This window comes from Acyrthosiphon pisum, chromosome A1 (assembly GCF_005508785.2).
Source record: "Acyrthosiphon pisum isolate AL4f chromosome A1, pea_aphid_22Mar2018_4r6ur, whole genome shotgun sequence".
Taxonomy (NCBI): domain Eukaryota; kingdom Metazoa; phylum Arthropoda; class Insecta; order Hemiptera; family Aphididae; genus Acyrthosiphon; species Acyrthosiphon pisum.
Window position 1 is genome coordinate 163516204 of NC_042494.1, and position 14902 is coordinate 163531105.

General features: G+C 24.7%; 2 protein-coding genes across 2 annotated transcripts in view; one reads left to right on the forward strand and one right to left on the reverse strand.

Annotated features, from left to right (window-relative positions):
* The window catches only part of LOC100165837 (COMM domain-containing protein 4), a 31036-nt gene extending 16926 nt beyond the window's left edge, over positions 1 to 14110 (reverse strand). The window contains exon 1 of the mRNA XM_001945240.5: positions 13795 to 14110. The gene's annotated coding sequence lies outside the window, so the exon portion shown is untranslated. The remainder of the gene's footprint in view (positions 1 to 13794) is intronic.
* LOC100571180 lies at positions 183 to 9873 on the forward strand. The gene is made up of 2 exons (XM_003244612.4): positions 183 to 372; positions 9086 to 9873. The coding sequence occupies exon 2, from the start codon at positions 9087 to 9089 to the stop codon at positions 9699 to 9701; it is 615 nt and encodes a 204-aa protein (XP_003244660.1). The 5' UTR covers positions 183 to 372; position 9086; the 3' UTR covers positions 9702 to 9873.
* Positions 14111 to 14902: the final 792 nt, after the last annotated feature.

The window sequence follows — 14902 nt, forward strand, 5'->3', positions numbered from 1 at the left end:
TTAATAGTCTGTGTACCTACATTATATATTTTTTATTTTTTTAACAGTTTAACGGCGTATGAACTCATAAAAAGATACAAAAATAACCCGTTGAAATAATAATAATAATCGTATAAAAACCTTAAACAGTATAAAACAATATTACCATATTTTTATTAGAATATAAGAGTGTGTATAAGCATCGCAATAAAAATAAATGCCAATGCGTGTGACACCACGTCACGCCTACTTGTTGCAAATAAGAAATAAAGCGCCACCCATCGTATTCGGGGAGTATATATCTTTAAGCGCTCTCTTGATATCCATCCTTTTAAAAGCTGATCTGGTAGTGGCGATAACTGTAGCCGTAGGGATTCCAACGCAATAATACAGGTAAGATATAAGCATATAACTAATAAACATGTAATAGGTATTATAAAAAAATTCACATTATTCGTTTCAATTATTATTATTTAAAATTCATATAGAAAATATTTATAAGCAACTATATAACATTTATATGTTATTTTATGTTAAATTATTTGTTATATTTTTAACGAATAAATAAGTTGTATATCAGATATTATGTACAGAATGTAAAAGGATCCTACACTTTACTGTTTACCGTAATAAAATATAAATATAAATAATTTAAACCAATATCCAAAGAAGGGAAAAAGTATTTACTACATTTAAAATTAAATTAATATTATTATAAACAGTAAGTTGCAAAAAGATTATTTAGGATTTTTCAAGAGTCCTAATCAAAGTAATAATTTCAATGCGCAGAATATGATTAAGTAAAACAATAACTATATTTTTTTACGTTAATATTACAAAATATTAAAACATACAACATGAATTAATTTATTGGCTTTACCTAACTTAGGTTTTTTTAATATAAGTATGTTGTGTTTCTTGAAAATTAAATAATTTATATAAAAATTATATAGTACTAAAACATCTATAAAGAAAATTGATAAAAATTGTACAACGATTAAAATAGTACCTATTTACGATATCCATAAAACTAATTAAGAAAATAATACCTACATTTAGATTTGTGGCTGTAATAATGAATAATTTTCTGAAGTCAGATAGGTAATCATGAAGTAGCTATTATTTAAGTGAAACATTGTTAGAAAAGGTAAATCTGGATATTTTTAAAAAAATTTCTATTGTGTAAATTATTGTAGTGTATATCTAGTGTATATGCATAGAATAAATATAAAACTAAAGTAGATAGTTTCGAATTTTGATTTATCCTTCAAATTTTATATATGTTCTATGTATGTAAGTTAATTTCAAAGTCTGTACATTTTATCAAATTATTAAATAAAATAAAATTTTTATCCTTAAGTTTATAAATGGAGAGAGGCTAATATTTTTCAATGGTGTGTTATAAATAGAGTTAGGATGTTGATGACCTAAGAAACACACAAAAATGCACTACCTATAAAAAATGCAAAAAAACCCTAAAAGTGCAAAAATGCCCTAAAAACTTCAAAAAATGACCTAAAAATTATCTAAAATACTAATTAAGTAAGTGAAAAAACTTATTTATAAATAATAATTTTTATTAGAGATATGGGTATAATAATGGGTGTGATAGTAACAAAAACCCCACAATAATAATATTAAAATTATTATTTACTAATAGTCCAAATCCAAAGTTAGATTTTAAACAAATTAAATTTGTTTCCAAACTTGGGTGTAACATTTGCCCTAAAATCTATAATTTGTGAAAAATGCCACTGTATAAAAAGTACAAAAGTGCCATAAAAGATGAAAAAATGACCTAAAAATGTTGAAAAATGACGTTAAAAAACAAAAAAAATGCAAAAAATGCAAAAAAATGCAAAATAAAATTAGAATATTCTGCATCAAGGGAGCATGAAAATAATTTTTAGCTAGGATAGCATTGTACAGAATAAAAGGAAAAAAAATGCAAAAGTCATCAACATCCTAACTCTAGTTATAAGTTATAATTATAGGGCACGGATTTAAATGTTCTAAAAACTGTCGACAAATTGCTAGTAAAAATGTCCATAAAAAATGTATTTTACCAAAATAATGCCCTTGATAAATAAAATCATTTTTTTAATGCAATGTTTTATTAGGTACACTTTTCTGCCTAATTTAAAATTAACAATACATTTAAAATAAACATTTATTTAAAAAATTTGAGTTAGAAGTCCAGAGTGTTTATTTAATCACGGGCTACAAATTGTATTATTGGATACATGTTTTTCCTTTTGCATAGGCTTAAGTGGGTAAATAGTTAAAAGTAGAATTTTTGAACTAAAAGGATATTGCCCCTCCCCCCTCCCCCATAAAAGGCGAATCAAATCCGCTACTGAAGTCGTATGATATACAAATATGCATTAAAACTAACAAAATTACCGAAAAATGCAAAATAAAAGTTTCACCGTTGAAGTTTCTGTTTTATGAATAACAATTATTTACTTGGAAAGTATTGTCTAAGATCACCCAAAAAAAGATGAACTTTGCATTTAAATCTGGGACCTAGTTATTACTTATTTTATTAGGCATTATAAAATTATCAAAAATATTCATGTAGGATATGTAGGACTAAGATATAAAAAATATGATTAGAAATTGAGCACCGATTGAGCTATTAAAGTACATAAAAGCCATTTAAGAATTTCCTTAAAGTTTTAGAAATATACGATAATTTATACACTTTTTACATTTTGCACAATTTTTATGCTATTTCACTTATACATGCAATTAATATTCCTTAAATTATTTTTAATTACTTAATCATTTATCAAGTATCTAAAGAAAAATATGTACGTTTTCAATTAAAATTCTAAGAAAAAAGTTTTAAGAACTTTTGTAAGAAGGTTAAAATGTCATAGTTACACCACTACATATTAGAATTTAGTTTCATTGCCTATTTAAGATCTACACATTTTTGTTCTCGAATATTTAATGTTTTTTTTTTTATTAGTAAATACTTTATTTTACTTTAAGCTTAAAACCTAAAATAACTTAAATAACATAATTATTCGTTTATAACCAATAGGTATACTACAATCTTTATATTCTATAATATAATACATTATATTGAACTATTAACACAATTGTTGAGATTCATTGGTTCTTATCTTAAAGAAAAGTTAAGTTGCTTCACTATTCACTAATATTATACCTTTACTGATTGTACTACTTTGTTAGCTACGCGTATAATTAATATTATTAATTATTATGGAGAATTTTTAAATGTCGAATCCAATACATACATGAAAACACAGTGCATTAAATAAATTAACATAAAAACATCAAGATAATCGTTATTATAGTATTCTATGATTTTTTTTTTTTATTGATTAATTTCTACTACAGTTTAATAATTGATTAATAATGATTAGAATGAATATGATTAATAAAAATTGATAATATTTTATTTTAAAAAGTTAAAAGACTTATCCAAACATGCATTGTTTTACATCTCTATAATAGTAGTTTTGTACCAAAATAATACTTTTGTTTTAAAACATAAACATATTTCATAGTTTAACTATTTCTGAACAGGAAAATTAATATGGGTTTTGTCAAAGTTTTTGATTAAATGAGTTGCGTCAAGTCATTGCAAGGATCGTAGAAGTCTTTATATAAACTTTGCAATGACATGATGATTGCAGTAATATTAGCCAGTTTCTTCAGATAAAGTTAAGAATATGAAACATACCTCATATTATTTAAAGTACCTAAATAAACAACGGTGAATAATACAATACACGCCATAATATTTGATTTGCTGTTTTTTTAAGTGTATTAAAAAATATATTATGTTGGTATGTATATACAGGGTATACAGAGTGATCCATTTAACGTAAGACACTTTATCGTTTAACCATATACTTTTCATATAATAAGTGTCTTACGTTAAATTGATAACCCTGTATATCTCATAATTATGTTTCTATTCTGCATTTTTTCAGTTCATAGTGAGCGAAGAGTAAGTCAAATTTTCGTTTAAGCTAAGAATAAGGATAAGTCAATTTTAAGTTTTCATAAATTCGTACTGAACCCAATCAACTTTTAAACATATAAAAAGTGGGTAATTGGAAGTCGCGCTGGCGTACAGTAGGTTACAAGTGGGTTACTGTGTTAAATTTAAATTCAATGATATAAAATCATTGTAAACAAAAAACGTTTCTGAGCGAAGACGGTCTGTCCGCCTTTAATATCAATAGGTACCTACTACCTAGGTAGTTTGATGATATTATTGTGATTAAAGTAATTCATTTTACTATTAGGCATTAGCTATTGTACAACAGTAGGTTTTTTTTTAACATTTGTAAAGAGATATACAATCTGTAATATTATTTACATTGAGGATATGAGCGGAATTTACAATGGCTGTGACAGCGTGAGGGGAGTAGCTACCCAGCAGTAACACTCAACGTAACAGTAGGTTAAATTCATTTTTGCTAAAAAAATTACATTTGAAAATGTCATTGTGTAGGTATATAAAATATAAAAATATACTCTAAAAGTTTTATATACCCACGTATAATATTTTTAAATAACCAAAAAATAACTAATATTGTAATTTTGTCTAAATTTGAACTTATAACGTCTGTAAAAAATAACTGTTTATAATTTTTTTAGATTTTTCGGTTACAATATAAAGTATAAACTATTTATGAGAATCCTTGTTTTAAATGTTCAACCCTTGGCTATAAAGTTGTACATTTTATAAATTTTTAATTACCTATACTAAGTAATTTGTACATTTTCAATTTGATATATTTTGTCAAAATTTTAACTTTAAATACTTATAAAAAAAAATCGCACCTATGGATCTTTATTATATATCAACTGATATTATAACTACTTACGAGGAATCTTGTATTACATTTTCATATCTTAGGTAAACAAATATATTTTTTTATCTGACTACAAAATAATTTGCAAATTTTCGAGATTATAAAGAATTTTGTCAAAATTTGAACTTTAAATACCTATAAAAAATCATGCCTAGGTATGTATTTATAATATTTTTCAACTGCTATTATATCAACCTATGAGGAACCTTGTATTATATTTTCAAGCTTTTTGACTCCACGACTAAAATTTTATTGGCATTTATAGAATAAAAAACAAAAAAAATTGAAATTTTATATATCTATAAATACCTCAAAACGAGTCAAATTTTTATCATGTATAGAAAATTATAATACTAAAATTTCATCTACAGTTAATAGTTTTTGAATAACAACAAAATAAGAAAAAAGTTGTATTTGAATTTGTTAATTTACAGGTGAATATCCAATATCTAACTTCAAACGTTTATAATATATAGAAAAAATTAAGGGACATTTTTTATGAACATTTCAAATCTTAGATATAAATACAAAATCTTTTATGAATTTCTAACTTGAATTAATTTGATAATTTTCGTGTTTTGATGAATTTTGTCGTAAAAAATGATTGTGGATTTATGCCCAACTTTTTTCTTTAATTTCCATTAACATAAACTTATGAGAAACGTTGTATTACATTTTCAAGTTTTTTGACCGATTGAAAAAATTTGTATCGGCAAAAGTTAAAAAAACGAATAAAACTCGAAATTGTCTTATACCTAAAGTAGCTCAAAAAGATATACACAATATTTCGAAAAAGTTATGGTGCACAGAAATTGCTAATATAAACATTCAGTAAAAATGTCATCTATATTCGGCTATTTTTTTAGAGTTACTCTAAAAAACAAAATATATTTTTTTTTTAAACTGGTTTTTTGTAAGCATCTCAGTTTTTTCTTAATTTTTTGTTTCTTTTTCTTTTGATAACGCTTTTAAACAAATTTTGGAATTTTATACTTTTGACCCCCAAAGTACCAACTAGATTCACTTTCCTACCAAAAGATGCAGTTGAAGAAAATCGAAGCATTTTTGCTGTCCCAAAAGCCAAAAAGTGATGACAAACACAAAAAAAAAAAACATACCTACATCATTGTAAAATCAATACATTCATCTCTTCGATCAGAATCTAAAATGTAATCACCATAACACATTTTAAAATATTATAGAAGTAAAACAGTTTTTACACATAACAAAAATAATTAAAATTAACTTGCTTTCATACTTGAACATATTTCTGTTGCCAACTAGATGTTGAAATATGAAATTTCATTTACTTGGGTGGCGAAGTTCAAACCAATAAAAATTTATCAGTTAAGATTTTTCAGACTTTCCAAAAAGTAAAAACATCATAAATTCATTATAAACCAAAACTACACGTTATACCAAAATCATATAAAATATGTATACTTATTAATTAATAATATTATCATGTTATTCAAACAATTTTGAGAGTAAGTTAAATTGTATCTATAGACATATGAAATACTAAAATAATTGTTAGATTTAGATTGTCATTCAAAATTTATAACGTTTATGATTTTTTTTTATCTTTTTACATTTTCTCTTTCCTTAACACTTGCAAAATATTCCAATGTATTTTTATCTTAATAAAAGGGGTATAATATTGTGCATTAAGTTTTAAATTGTTAAATAATTTGTAATTGTAATTAGGGACTAATTAAAACTAAGTGATTAAACAATATTAATATTAATTTAATATTATTTTACTTTACTAAATACCAAGTATTATCTTCAAGGATCATGATATTAAATATTAATAGATGCACAACTACGGTAGTGGTTAAACGGTAAAAGAAGGGTTAGATTAAGTTAGACGTAAGTTATACGTGTACATCAAAAAGTAATTTACGTTAAAATGGAAAAAGCTGCAATATTTATATTTAAACTAAATAGTTATAAAAGTAAAGAATAAGACGTAAGTTAAATACATAATCATCTGCTTATTTGTTTTCCATTGTAGTTTTGTAGTAAGTGCATCATTATATTTAGATTTGTGATTGGCACTTGAACTCGTTTTTGAAGTCAATCAAGTTACAATAATTGATCTAATAATAGTACGTATCAAACAAAAAAATTCAAAGGTAGGTGATCGCTATATTTTAAATGTTTTATATGTAATTATATTAAACCATTAAAGTAATAAAAAGTGGTATAATACTAAAGTATTAATATTCTTATCAATATTATCGAAAAAAGTATAAGTTAAATATACTACTAGTAAGTAATATTGGAGTAATCGGGTGGCCCATTCGTCCCAGATTTTCGGGCGTTACCGATTGAGGAACTCATGTGCCTGATATTTAACTGAATATATACAATATGGTAAATGTTTATCCATAATTTATTCATCAACAGTAAATTAATCACACGTAAATAATACGCATGTATTATGTAATAAAATTAACACATATAAAATGAAATTATAATATGTTGAACCGGGGTTCATAACATTTAATCTGGCCACCCTGAACTATTAAAAACTAGTATAACAACTATAATTATAGATACTATAGTAATATAAAATATATACTACCTACGATCTACATACAAGACAAATAAATATTTTTAACATATTTGAATAGGTATATAAAAAACAATATTATTACTAATTAATATTATGCTGTTAATTGTTATGTAGGTGTTTTTATCAAACTTAAAATACGACTAAAATATATACCGAATTCTTCTCATAATATTTCTATTACGAACTCATAAACAAAAATAATTTTGAATTTTATTGTATTTCCTGATTTAAATAAAAATATTTTCAATGGTACCCATATACTGTAACATAGTTTAAAAAAGTACCTATTATTTTTACTTAATACAAACTGAAAATAGGTGAATTCATAAATAAATAATATCATATTATAAATAAAAACAGATCAGAACTATTTCTGTTCATAAATTAATATTGTGTAAAATTGACAAGTTAAGTAAGAAAACAATTTTTCAATTTTAAATCATTCATCAAATTTCTGTACGTAGAAAATTAACTACCTGTCCACTTAGTCTCCAATGACCAAAAAAGGTGAGACACGTCATCAAAAAATATCCTTGTTAAATCTACACCAGAGGGAATAAAAAAGATCCTTTCGTTCGCAAATTCATGTTATTATTGTATGCATCCGTACAACATATAAACATATTATATAAAATTAAAAAAATATTTGTAGGTATGTAGAAAAAGCTTAACATAAAATACGCGATTTTTGATTTACAATTGGTTTAACTGTAATTAGTACTTACGTATTAGACATTTTTAACTAAACAAACAGTAATATTATGGTTAAATTTATTTATTTATTCGTTAAAAATCATTTTTGTTTTGATTTTCAACTAATAGTGCGATAATTACAATTTACAATTAAACCATTAAATATCTCGTTATTGCTCAGAATAAAAAATAAGATAATTTATTTATAATATTGGAATAGTCTGTAAGTGTAGAATCATTATCTCAAAAATTATCAAAATGTTGGGAATATTTTTTTTCGGTGATTCGAAATTATGGCAATTTAAGATCGTTAAGATAAAAATTATATTTTTTATCGTTAAATTTTTTTTATGACACATTTTTAATTAAATAAGTACCTAGTGTTTTTTCTGAAAATGTCGATGTATAAAAATAGAATTTCAAACTAGTAGTTAATTAATTATAACTATATAAATAGATATTTTTAATATTTTAAAATTAAATAAGTAGAATATTGAATCGACATACATAATATTTATGGGTATCTTTAGTGGACCCAGGGTCTACCTATTATAGTAGCAGTTGCAGTGCCACTTTACTCCGTTCATCTAAACTGAAAATTAACTACTTGTACAAAATTTGATTTTAATTTATTAAAATTCTCAAAAAAAATATTCTACTTCAGAATATAAAATTTAAAATGTTTGGAGTGATTCAAAAAATAAATTACTTAAAAAATATTTTTTTTTTTCAAGTTGTTTTTTTTTTTACTTTAAATTATGTACAAAAAGATCAATGTAAATGCTTTTGAGAAATTGAGTGTTTACTGATAAAAGAATCACGCTGCATACAGTAAAAGTAACAAAAAAGTTTATGGATAGTTTTAAAACCTAAAATCTAATAAATAGCTATATTTGAATTACACTAAAAAGATTGTTTGATTATTAAAATTATTAATAACTGTTTAATTATGTTTATAAAATGTATGTTTCAGCATGGTAAAAATTGGTTTACCCTGGCTGTTGCTGGTTCTAATGAAACTGACTAACCGAGAAATCAAGTCCGATGAGATTATATCAATACAGGAAGTGTATGATATATGCCAAGCAGAACCTAACACCGACATATGCGATCTACTGGAAAAATCTTCGAGTTTAGTTGACCTAAACAAATTGGATTCACCAGAAAAACGCCGACAGAAGACAGTATTCTCCAGTTGGGGTGGAAAAAGACAAAGCACTTATCCATATGGGGGGAAACGTCCAGCGTTTTCCAGTTGGGGAGGAAAACGAGCTTCGGACAAACACGGTCGACCCAAACAAACATTTTCTAGTTGGGGCGGAAAAAGAAGTGATTATGATGGTTACGATAATGGAGAAATGGATGAACACCAAATGGATAAAAGGGAACTTAACGGGATTAAACAAGATAAAAACAATTATAGAAATAAAATGACCAAAGGAATCCATGCATTGTTTACTATTTTTTCCGACTGGTCAAGGGATCCAGAAGAAAAGAAAGGAATTCGATACGCTGGTATTAAAAGTATGAGGAGAAGTTCCGATTTTTTTCCATGGGGTGGAAAACGATTTACCGGTGATGCTAAATAAATATGTTTTTCTTTATAGTTGATGATAGGCGCATTCAATTTTGTCAAATTTTACTATAAAAACAAAGATAATTTAATCCTAATTTTACTTAAGTGACGATAAGCTTACTTAGGTAGTATTAAATTGGTAGAAACGTATATGTATTATCAAAATAAACATATTTGTGATTAGACGACGGAATGTAGTTATTGTTCTATATTATTGTTCTACATTAAGTCAATATTTTGATTTATATTATATTGTTACACTATTTAAAAAATCTGGAAGATTTTGAAATAAAAATTAATCTTGAATTTATACTACTTTCTATGTGACAATAATTGATAAATGTAATTTTCTGTCTATCTATAAATAATTCAAATAATTATATTGATCAAGATTCATATTTGACGACACATTGAAGGTTTAAAAATCAAGAGAATTTAGCTTCATTGATTATCACAAGTATCAAGTACCTATATAATGTATTTACTAAATATAATATTAGTTTTGTATAATATAAAATTTAATAATAAAACGGTTTGGAAAACTGATTTTTGAGGGGGTTATTAAGTTTACTAAAAAATAAATAAATTGTGTTAAAAATTATAAAAATAAATATAGCACATAACATTTAAACAATACTAACAAGTATCTATGAGGGACAAGTCTCCTACTACTCAAAGCAATTAAGCCTCCTCAAAAATCATTTATAAATATGGTTTTGTAACGGTATTTACAAATTAGGTACAATAAATTTAAAAAATCAAGTTGCACTAATAACACACCAATGTTATCTAATTAAGTAGGTAATTTACTACTAAATAAATAAATTCCTATTTACCATACACTATACATAGGTGCAGTTCATAGTAGTGTGTATGAAAGTTTTTGCCCACTTATGCTTTTGTACAATAATACATCAGGACATTTTAGTGTATAGTGGAAATGACAACCTAGTGGATTAATGATGAAGAGATGATTTATTTTGCAATCGATTTGAAGAATACTGAAATAAGTGATTTACTTATTTCAGTATTCTTTTAAATTTATTTATTTTAAAATCTATACAAATAACTGATTAATATTGTTTAAATACATAAATACATTTCTAAAACTATTGGTCTAGATTTTAATAGATTAGCAATGTTTTTTTCTCACAAAAATATAAATTACTTTTTGAAATTTATTGTACTTATCACAATCCCTTTAGAAGCTGATATATAGGTGTGTTAAGGTACAGTTTCCCTGCAGCGTCAAATAGTGAAACGGCAAGGCCACGTCAGATGACGACCTATGCCTGAACTGGTAATGACGCTAAAAGCCGCGTCCAGGCGCTGCAAGGAAAACGTACCTTTACAACATTTATGTTTGTAATGAATTAATAATTTAATATTTATTGAGTATAACATAAGCTGTAGGCATGGCCATTATATTGATGTTTAATTTATAATATTATTTAATTTACAATTTTGTTTGACAAGTTATTATTTATTAGTATTATTAATTATTATCAATGGTGGGTATGTGTGTTTTGTCTTAATACTTATCAATAATTCAAATTCCAATGTTTTTGACAGTGAATTTATTATTATTCAAGAAATAATTTTAAATTGAAGTATAAAAGTATTTCATACAAAATACTAATAATTAAAATTAAAATATGACGATTATTTAGAACAGGAAAACACACTTTACAAGCTCAACCTTTTTTTTAATTAAGTCACATATTTTTATAATTTACGTGGGTACAACATGGTCATGAAAATGTTCACGAGGAAGAATATTTTAATATTTTAATTACACACACCAACAATCGTTCTTATTGAAAATTGCAATAGTGATCACATAACTCTCATCTTAAACATTGTTTTTAGTTTATTATTTTAATATACATTTTGAATTGTTTTACCCTTTTGTATCAATTTGCATCTATGTTTATTTTTGGCCACATAAAAAAGCTCGACAGGTAGGTATGTTATGTTTGACTGTATTAATACTGCTCCATAATCAATATAACCAAAATACCTCGATATTAAATTTAAATCAAAAGGATATTATAGAAATTGTTATTTTAATTAATAACTTGTCTATTAGCAAGGAGTCCAAACCTCCCGCCCACCAAAAAAAAAAAAAACAACATGGAGAGTACTATATTATTAATTAATTTACAAACATTTAAAATTAATAAAATATTTTAAAGTTTTTTTTTTTAGTATGATAAACCATTCACCGCCTACCAACAATGTTTAATTCCTGTCTACTGTTGCCAACCAACATTCACAGTATCTGTACCTATACCTTTCATTACAAATGTATAAAATTTGTATTGAATCAAATTAATTTAGGTAAAATTACTTTTTTTTTTAAGTATCATAAATAATTGCCGTTGGCGTTGATAGAAGCATGAAGTTTATCATAGGAAAAAGCACAAAATATTTCTACAATGTTGGTGTAAGATATGCATTTTAATGTTTTACCAACATTTTTGTAGACAGTTTTTTTGTTGGTACTTATGTTTCTACTGCAGAATAGTTAAATGCAATTACCAAAAAGTTGATACATACTAAATACAATTTTGGATTTAGATTCCCTATGTTCCAAATCCAAATAGAATTTTTATTTAACTTTGATATCTATAAAAACATCTAACCTCTTTAGTCTTTTATACTTAACTACCATAAAAACTTAACTATCACAAAAAAAAAAAAAAAATGGTAGAAGTTTCTAAGCTTAAAATTATAACTTATTAGTAAAAAATTTTTTAATATTGCATTCATTAATGCATTTATAAAAATAAAAAATACTAATGAAATAATATAATTTTTAAGTTGAAGTATATGAATTTTTTTAGTTTTCAATGGATCTAATATTTACTTGAATAAACAAAAATAAATATTTAAAGTTAAAATTTTAACTAAAATATTTATTTAGGTTGGCTCCATATTTTAATCTAGTAATTAAAAATTAAAATGTATGTACCAGTCTATATAGGATGTTTCACCAACCATTTTCATCCCTATTTTCCTTTAATAATTAATTTATTCAAATTTTGATTTTTGGAATTTTTAAATATACTCAGACCATATTTTTAAATTATTGTTATTCAATAAAAATAAATAAATAAAACAAGAAATCTTATAGTGATCAATGATCTTCAATTTAAATGTTTAAGTACTTAAATATCCAAAAAATCATAATAATGTTAAATTACGATAATAGTATTATCTATTATAAATATTACAGAAAATATCCTAATTAATAAAATTGTGAAAATTTTAAATGACAAACTTAAATTATATACAGTATTTTCAATTAAGAATATTCAACTTAATCTCGTTATTACTTTATTATAACAATTGTATAGAACAAAAAAATTATATGGAAGTGTAATATACATTCTACAGTTATATCATTTTTGTCGGTGTCATATGCTAATAATAATAATGTATGGAATATAAGTATAATATCTGACATATGTCAGCTACAGTTCTGATCATGAAATTGTTCATCACTCATTAACACGTCTCCGGTTCTAGATCACCAATTTCGTCCTTAAATTTTTCAAAGTATTGTGGTTTATTTCCGTAAACATGAGCTTTGACGGAACAACAAAGAAAAAGTCCACTGGAGATAGATCACACTGTCTGAAACATGCCAGGGTTAAGAATGCCGGATTTTAATTGTCCATGAGTGATGGACAATTTTGTTCTAGTTCTAGTTGAACTGAAGCTTGCCAATGTAGCCGAGGTATATGTCAAATGATATATTGTATATGTAAATTGAAGAATGTATACTAAACGTTTATATAATTTATTTGTTCCAAACAATTTTTTATAATTAATTATAAAATGTTTAAATCTGGCGGTCTTCAAGAAACAATCTATATATATAACTTATAACTTTTTAATTTAAGTTATAAAAGTAATAACTTACCTATTAAAATCATTATATTTTATCCAATACAACCATCCAATAATTATTTATTACATTTTAAATAAGGTATAGTATTTAGATGTATACTTTTTAATATTATACCTAGGTAGCTACTAAGGTAATGATAAGTTATAAATTATTAGTGGATAGTAGTTGTTGATTAACATGAATAATTTACCTGGAAAATCAAACGTAGTATTGTTTTCAAGAAGAATATCACACAGTAAAATAATAATAGTTTGAGCGCACAGTAAATGGTTGTTGTAAAAAACAATAGAAGAATTAATAAATAATATTGTTAACAAACATTTTTTTCAAAAATTTCTCCTTTTATATTTACTGGTCTTAACTCTAAATGCTTTAATAAAGGTAAAGTCATGGTTATATGGTATTATTGTAAGAATTATAGGTAAACAGGTAATACAAAATAATTTCAAAAATATATTAATATTAGAAAGTGAAAAATTATAAACTAATAATTATCAATACACCTTGGGCACAGACACAAATATAGATAATAAACAAGATACAGACTTATCATGTAAACAATCTTATCAACAACTCTATGGCAACCACGATTATAAAGTTCCTTATATTCGTGATGGCAACATAATAAATGGCACACAATTATCTCCATAACAATATCAAGTTATATTTTCATTTTTGTGTTTTTGACTTACATGACATAAATTTAACTATATAAATATGAAATGAAAATTCTGGAACTACATATCAGATCTAAACGAAAGAGTATTTCACGGAGAATGTAAAATGTTTATAATTTATATGAAAGAAAATATTAGGAAAATTCACCGGAAAAGTAGGAAATCTGGATATCAAAAATACAACAGTGGTGACATCTGTCCAGAAAAAAATAAAATAATAAAATAAAAATTTGGTTTATTGTTGCAGATTAAAATAAATAGTGTATTATATTATATTGGTTGTTATTGGTTAATCGGACATGTTTGAGGATTTTTATTAGTTATTTTTTTTTGTCAATATGTTTATATGTATATAAATGAATGATTGTAGATTAGACCTCTGGGAAGAAGATAGGCTTATTTTTAAAAGGTTTAAATTTGGTTTTTTTTTATTCATTAGATTTTATTACGGTTAGGTTAGGTTAGGATCCAATGGAATTAAGTAAAAAGGTGGTAGTAAATTAAGTAAATTAAGGTGGAATTAAGTAAAAACGACAAACTTGGTATATCTTAGATACTTTGGAGTTAAATCATTCAGCTACGTATAAACATCATCAGGGTCCGCGATCTACGATAATATAC